General features: G+C 37.2%; 1 protein-coding gene across 1 annotated transcript; it reads right to left on the bottom strand.

Moving 5' to 3' along the window:
* Positions 1–433: 433 nt before the first annotated feature.
* On the bottom strand, positions 434–1623 carry LOC107710217 (zinc finger protein 239-like). Its single transcript, XM_016514955.1, has 2 exons — positions 1414–1623; positions 434–1344 (listed from the first exon to the last, which is right to left on the bottom strand). Exons 1-2 carry the CDS (start codon positions 1621–1623, stop codon positions 601–603), a joined length of 954 nt encoding a protein of 317 aa, XP_016370441.1. The 3' UTR covers positions 434–600.
* Positions 1624–8353: the final 6730 nt, after the last annotated feature.

Below are 8353 nucleotides of genomic sequence, written 5' to 3'. Positions count from 1 at the left end.
CTGCAGAAATGCTTGGTGTTAAAGATATAGCCTTCATAAATAGCACACTAGTGTTCTTGTTAATGCATCTCTTTCTGACAGAGACAGATCTACATTCAGTGGTAGCAGAGATTAATATATCAAATAAAATACAGAAGTTATCAGATAGTGCTATTCAACAAAGGCTGGAGAGTATTTTGGAGGCCTGTAAATAATGATAAATAGGATGCGTGGAGCACCTTTCAGCACAATCCCTAGATATTTAAAAAAGACAAGTACTGACCAAATGACACTTGCTTGCGTTGATAGACATCTTTAAATAGAGCAGCTACACCTCCATCTCTCCTAACAGTCCTGCAGACACTCATGGAAGTAAAGTTAGGAGGGGCTGTTTCATTGAGGACTGTTGCACTGCAGCGGTCTTCTAGCCATGTTTCGTTTAAAAACATAAAATCCAAGTTGTTTGTGGTGATTAAGTCATTGATCAGAAATGATTTATTTTTTAGTTTGCGGATGTTTAAAAATGCTAACTTCATGGCATTGGTTTACGATTATATCGTAAACTCTTCCCACACTGACCAAATATAAATGTTTCTCTCCAGTGTGAATTTTTATGTGGCTTTAAGATGTCCATGTGGATCTAAACTCATCCTCTCCAGTGTGAATTGTCATGTGCTTGTCAAGGATTTCTTTTCGGCTGAAACTTTTTCCACATTGTTGGCAGGTGAAAGGCTTCTCTCCAGTGTGAATTCTCATGTGGACTTCAAGGTGTCCTTTTTGAGTGAAACTCTTACCACACTGAGTGCATTTGTAAGGCTTCTCTCCAGTGTGAACCCTCACATGGGCTTTAAAGTTTCCATGTCGATCGAAACTCTTTCCACACTGAGTGCATTTGTAAGGCTTCTCTCCAGTGTGAACTCTCATGTGGACTTTAAGGTTCCAATGTTGATCAAAACTCTTTTCACACTGAGGGCATGTGTAAGGCTTTTCTCCAGTGTGAATTCTCATGTGGACCTTAAGGTTTCCATGTTGTTCGAAACTCTCTCCACATTGAGGGCATGTGTAAGGCTTCTCTCCAGTGTGAATTCTCATGTGCCTGGTAAGGCTTCCTTTTACAGTGAAACTTATTCCACACTGTTGGCAGGTGAAAGGGCTCTCACCAGTGTGAACTCTCATGTGATAATTAAGGTTTCCTTTTCGGCTGAAACTTTTTCCACACTGTTGACAGGTGAAAGGGCTCTCTCCAGTGTGAACTCTCATGTGGACTTTAAGATTCCCATATTGATCAAAACTCTTTCCACACTGAGGGCATGTGTAAGGCTTCTCTCCAATGTGAATTCTCATGTGCCTGTTAAGGCTTCCTTTCTGAGTGAATATGTTTCCACACTGTTGGCAGGTAAAAGGGCTCTCTCCAGTGTGAAGTTTTAGGTGGACCTGAAGGTTTTCATGTTGACTGAAACTCTTTCCACACTGAAAGCAGGCAAAATAACTTGTTCCTATCTTTTGAGCTATCTTTCGTGAGGACGTATTTTCAGTCTGTGAGCAACTAAAAGATTCATCTCCAGTTATGAAATCATGATGTTTATCATATTGATCTTTCTCTTCCATATCAGTCAGCATGTCACTCTCCTCTTTCAATGGCATCAGTTCTAAAGTGAAAAAGAAACAAAAATGTTAACCCCAGTTTAATGGCACTAAGCAAAAGGCATCAAAACTAACAACATACAGCTAGAACCTGTACTCACTAAGCTATTCAACCCTCTAAGTTTTCAACCCTGTTCCTGGAGTTACCCCAGCATTGCACATTTTGCATGTCTCCTTAATCAAACACACCTGACTGAGGTCATCAGCTCTTTAGCAGAGACTCAAAGACCTGGAATGTGTGTGTTAGAGAAGGTATACCTTGAGAAAAAAAACAAAAAACTTTGCACTAAGCTACTGAAAGAGGTGTTACATACATGGTGAGGAGGGGAGTTTAAGTGACATCAGCTAATCTCTGGGGTGTCTCAAGGTTGAGTGCACAGTTCTCTTTGCTTCTACATTTACACAATTTCACGGGGAACAATCATAAAGGCACATGGCACAGCTGCTCGTCCAAGCTCTTATCATTTCAAGACTGGTCAGCTTTCCAGCCAGTACGACTATAAGCCTTGGCAGATGGTCGAGAACACAGCAGCATGCCTGATCTTCAATCACCCGAAGACAACCCACATCACACTCCTCCTGATCTCACCCCACTTGTTCCCAGTTGCGGTCAGAATCATATTTAACATTTCAACACTGGCTTTCAGGATTCCCACTGCAACAGCACCTCCTACCTCAATTCACTTCTTTAAGTGTATACTACCTCCTAAAAGTTATGGTCACTGAGTAAATGACACCTTGTTCTTCCTTCACAACAAAGCACAAAGTCACTCTCCAAAAACTTCATCCTTCCTGCTTCTTTCTGTTGGAATGAGCTACTAACCTCCTCCCAAACTGCTGAGATGATCACAACTTTCAAGAAGCAGATGAAGACTGACCTCTTCCACAAGCATTTAACCATTCCATACCCATAAACTAAATGCGCTCTCTCACACACTAACACAAAACATTATAAGTCACTTTGGATGACATTGTCTGCTAAATGCATAATTGTAAATACTAACTAATAATGTAAGATTGAGCCACTGCTACACAGTTACTGGAAAGATTAAATGTATGTGAATCATTTGGGTCTGTGAGACTTTCAGCAGTGTTAGACAGTAGAGTCTTTTAACTTTTAATTAAACTCTAAGTACTTAAACTCTAAATATTTACAAACAAATATACTGATGCTACAGCCTTGCCACAGAGAAATATCATGTACATCTCATCAAAGACAAGAATGGAGTGCCACAGGGCTCAGTATTAGGTCCTCTGCTTTTCTCCTTGTTTACACTTCCCCTGAAGGACATCATGAAATATTTGCAGACACAACATGTGATTGGTAACTTAGTGTCTAATCTTTAATAAAGGTTAAATAAATAAAGTCTGAAATCAGGCTTTCAAGAAAGAAAGAAAAGTTAGCTAACGATGCTTTTGACAAACCCACCACTGCAGAGTTTAGTTCCAACCCCAATTAAGCACACCTAAAATATGTAAAAAATGTGTCACTATATACCAATATTGACGATAATGATGAACATTATTTTAAATTATTTTGCTAGCCTTGAAACGTTACATTAACCTGATAACTGTTGATGCCTGATTATATTTACACCCCTCAGTGCTTTAAGTACAAAAGTATAATTTTAAAAATTACTTTCAAAGAAAGACATTCAGCTAGGGCTGGGAGATTTTTTCGATTAATTCGAATTTACGTTTTAAGACGATTTAATTTTTTCTTAAATCGAGGTATCGCGATTTTTTATAAAAAATATTAGATACATTGTCATTGCACCAATGGCAGAATAATTAAGAGGCAATATTGTCCGACCACATGATGGCGTGCCTAATTAACCGCTCACGTGTGAGAGCACTCTATGAAGGAGCGTAATAGGCTATAGCGTCTAACATCATGGAGACGGGTGGCTCTTCACGTCAGGATGACCTTGTGCCAAAGAAAGGTAGTAACGTTTCCTCTGTGGTTTGGAAATGGTTTGGATTTGAGAGGTCAGATGTCGAACAAACTTTTGTCAAATGCAAAATATGCCGAAAGTCCGTTGCAACCGACAGTGGCAGCACCACTAATTTATTCCAACATTTGCGACAGACACCAAGCTGAATGGGAAGAATGCTCAAAGTTAAGAGATGAAAACAAGTCAAGTCCAAGTGCAACAGGTCCACCTAAAATTGCAGAACGCCAGATGTCATTAGCGGTATCATTTTCCAATGCCATTCCATACAACAAAAAGGCGCCCCGATGGCAAGAATTTACAGATGCTGTGGCGTTTCATATCGCTAAGGACATGGTTTCCATATACACCATCGAAAAGCCAGGGTTCATAAAAATGCTACACACTGTTGATCCAAGATACAGTTGCCAAGCTGCAAATATTTAAAAGACGTAGCTATTCCCCGAATGTAAACTGAAACACGTGAAAAAGTAGCAGAGCAGCTTGAGAAGGCATCTTTTTTTTCTACGACGACTGACCTGTGGAGTAGTTGTACTCTTCAGCTTTACATGAGCCTCACAGCCCATTATGTTGATGCAGAATGGAAACTGCGAAGTTTTTGCCTTCAGACATGTTATTTTCCTGACGATCATACTGGGGAAATAATTGGTCAAGGGCTTAAAGATGCACTGGCTTCTTGGAAGCTTGTGGAGGATCGACAAGCGTGCGTGACCACTGACAGTGGAACGAACATGATCAAAGCGATGAAGATAAATGACAGGACCCATCTTCAGTGCTTTGGACATCGTCTTCACAATGCCATTGGTAAGTATGATTAATAATGCAAGCAATAAAATCGCAGTTATTCAGATGTTCATTTTTATTTCATTAATACCTGAAATTATGATTATTATTATGTTATAAAAATAATTTTCGTTATTTATTTGCTTTTGTAATAATAGTGCCAATCACTTAAAAATGTTATGTGTGGGTCTCTGTGTGTGTGTTATCTAAAGTTATGTAGGAGAATGTTCTTTTGTCAAAAAAAATTATGAAATTAATAATTCTGGCTAACAATAAAACAACAGTTATCCCCATTTCTTTTAAAAAGGTATAATTTCTTTCAATCATTGTTCCCATAAAAAAAAAGTTTTACAGAGTTTGTTGGTTATAGATTCATAATCTGAAGTTATGAAGGAGAAAGCTCTTCACAATATTTCTGTCACAGACGAATGAACTGCTATTTCAAATCTATTTTCTTGCTTTGTTTTAACAGAACATGGTGTGAAAGACCACAGAGTTGACCGTGCAGTTGCAGTGTGCAAGAAGGTTGTAAGTGTGTTTTCCTTCAGCTGGAAAAAGAGAAGAGATCTTGCATCTGCACAGGCTGAGCTCGGCCTACCTTCTCATCAGCTCATTACGGAGACCCCCACCAGGTGGGGTTCAAGACAAAAGATGATCAAGCGGGTTTTAGAACAGGAGAAAGCCATGATGGCTCTGATAAAAAAAAACTCGGCAGCTTGTTCCAACGTGGCAAGACATCGATGTCATGGAATCCATAAATAAAGCTGTAAGTCCTCTGCAAGAGTTCACTGATGCATTGTCGGGTGAAGCATATGTGAGTGTCTTGTACCTCAAACCAGTGCTCCATCTCTTTAACAGTAGCATTCTACGAGCACAAGACAACGACAGATTTAACAAAACGCATCAAAAGCACAATACTGCAGTACCTCAACTGCAAATACAGCGACCCTGTCACAGATTAAATCCTCAATGTAGCTTCTCTGATGGATCCCACGTTCCGTACAACTTACATCGAACATGAGAAGTTGGAGGGAATCAAGCAAAAAGTTGTTAAAGAGCTGACATCTTTGTTGCCAGACAAAAATCTTGAGACAACAGTTCAGATGACTCAGGACGTGGAGCAGGAAGAACAGAGAACAGAAGCTGGGGCCAAGAGGAAGAAAACCTTGGCAAGCTTTTTTAAGAAAACAGCACCAGCACCACAACCTGTCATTCAATCAGAAGAAGACAAAGTCAAAGCCGAGCTGACAGCCCCTTCTGAGAGGATGTTCAGTGCAGGTGGGAACATTATAACCTGTCACAGAGCATCTCTGAAGCCTGGAACAGTTGACAGACTGGTCTTCCTCTCAAGAAACATGTAAAGAAGAACTACGTGTGACTTATCAACAACATGTTTTATGTTTGCAAGATGGTCTGCAAAGTGTGGTTCGTTTTTTTTAACAAACATTTACTGTTAATAATGCTACTGGTGTAAATTTGCTTAACTTTTTGAGTTGACTGATGTAATGTTTACATTGGTTAAAATGGTTATTTTCTTACTCTGTATTCAGTAGTATTTAATGTTTAATTCAAATTGCACAATGTTTACTTTCATATTGCATTCAAATCTTCTGAAAATATATTTAAATAGAGAATTTGTTTTACATTTATTTACACCATGTTGACCAATTTATGGCATGCCCACTAAAAATACAACGTTCCTAAACCAGATGGTTTTTCATGTTACTAATAAAGAGAATGTTACTTCAGTCATGTTGTTGTAGCTATGTTATAAGTTGACTAGTTACACATTTTAAAAAAATCGAAATTGTGAATCGGTCAAACATTATGAAAAAAACAAGATTTTTTATTTTTTGCCATATCGCCCAGCCCTACATTCAGCTATCACTGTAGCTGAATAAAATGCATATAGGGATGATTTGACTAATTAAACATGAAGAGAATTAACACACAATTGCGACAGTATGTGGTTTATCTGTGTTCTTTAAGCCATCTTGGATATTTTCATAAAAATAATGTATAATGCAACGTATAGTTCAATCAACATCACCTTTATTACATTATAGAATACTACTAAATAATTTGCTGCCTCATTCTGTGATTTGAAGCAACATCATTTAACAGAAGGAAGTTATTTCAAACTGTTTAACTGTTTAAACTAAGTTTAACTGTTCCTTTTGAATGCATTGGTGTAAAAAAAAAAAAGTAAAGATGGATCCGACTGATAACATTATTTATCACGATATATCTGATAGTTAGTATCACGATGATAGTTATTGTTAGTCACGCTATTCATAAATTATTTTGGCCACAATAATTGTGTAGCGAAAAATCTGGTATGGTGACAGCCCTAATGTCATTATAACAATGGTATTATTTGCCTTAAATTAACAAACAGCACTGTCTCACAACAACATACAGTTGAAGTCAAAAGTTTACATAGTCTACACCTTTCAGAATCTGCAAAATGTTAATTATTTTACCAAAATAAGAGGGATCTTACAAAATGTATGTTATTGTTTATTTAGTACTGACCTGAATGAGATATTTCACATAAATCAAACGTTCGAACGACCGACCGACCGATCGAACGTCAAACTGAACGTCTTGAGCTTTGAGCGTCTTACACTGCGGGTGACCCACGTGACGACCAGACAAGACGTGATGTCAGCGTCTTGAAATTAGCTGGTTTTTTAAAAATAAAGATATTTTATACCTCAAAGAATACTCAACCATGCATTTTCAAAGCCGCACTGAATTTTGCTATAAATATCCCACGGCGTCATGATGAAAATGCAATCCTAAGTGTCCTAACTGTTAGTCTAAATGCATTTAGGACAAATAGCATTTAAATGATCATTTTGCTACCATTTCAGCTTGGATATGTTGCACAAATCAAATCAATTTGGGTTATACATTTTCATTTCGCAACTTATAAAGCATTCAAATTAGTATGCAATTTACATATTAAGACTACTGTTAGAAATGGCAAATGTTAATTATATAATTTCATTTTCCTTTTGCACCAAACTTTGCACATATGGGTAATGGAAAATGTAAATTTAAATACAGAAATACATTGACATTTTGAATATTGCATTTTAAATTGAATTTTGCTACCTATATGCTTCCATATGTAAAGGCACCGAGTTGTATAATGTCTGTTGCGTAATCCAACGTTTTTCTCTGGGTAAAATAATAAAATACTTGCCAAAACAAAAAGAAATCTGTACAAACACTAAGGACAGCCAGATGGCCCTTAGCCAGCATGAATGCCGCTCGAGAGAGTGGATGGAGCCATCACTAGGTGTGTTTACATGGAGCATCGTATTACGATTACAATCAGTTTAAACGTTCAATCTCAATGAAAATAATCCATGAAACTCAATCGGAATAAAAGTGCCAAAACCTAAATTTCAGCTGGTTTGAGGGGAGTGTGATAAACCTTTTCTAATCCGTTCAATAGGACATATAAACACTCGATCAGATTGAAACCAAAACTGGAAAGTTGTGCACATGTGCAATGATGTAGAAATGGTGTAATGACATATGGTGCAGTAAAATATTCAAGTGCAAGAAGACGTGAAATAGAAGTCAATTCTGTACTCACTGTGTGATATGCACAAAACATCTGGAGTGCACACACGTAAAGCAGCCTGCCAACAACTTTATATTTTAAAATATATTACTTAATTTATACAATGAAGAGCATGCCGTGTTATACATTTGTTATACAGTGTAATATTACTATTATATAATACTATTGTAGTATTATCCTACTACTTGTTTCACTTCTGTTTCAGTTTTTTATAACCATTTCTTACTATGTGTCAGTAAGTTGTTGTTATTTTAGCATGTGTGTTTGCCTCAGTGTTATTTTTTTAGGATTACTGATAAACTAATGTAGTTTGATTTGTATTAGTTATCTATTTTAGTTTTAGTTACAGTTGTAGTAATGTTGTCATTTTATTAGTTTTTTATTATGTCTATATAGG

The sequence above is a fragment of the Sinocyclocheilus rhinocerous genome, unplaced genomic scaffold (genome assembly GCF_001515625.1).
Source record: "Sinocyclocheilus rhinocerous isolate Xijiao unplaced genomic scaffold, SAMN03320098_v1.1 scaffold5650, whole genome shotgun sequence".
Classification (NCBI taxonomy): domain Eukaryota; kingdom Metazoa; phylum Chordata; class Actinopteri; order Cypriniformes; family Cyprinidae; genus Sinocyclocheilus; species Sinocyclocheilus rhinocerous.
Note: the sequence above shows the minus strand (reverse complement) of the source record. Positions and strands in the feature narration are given on the sequence as shown.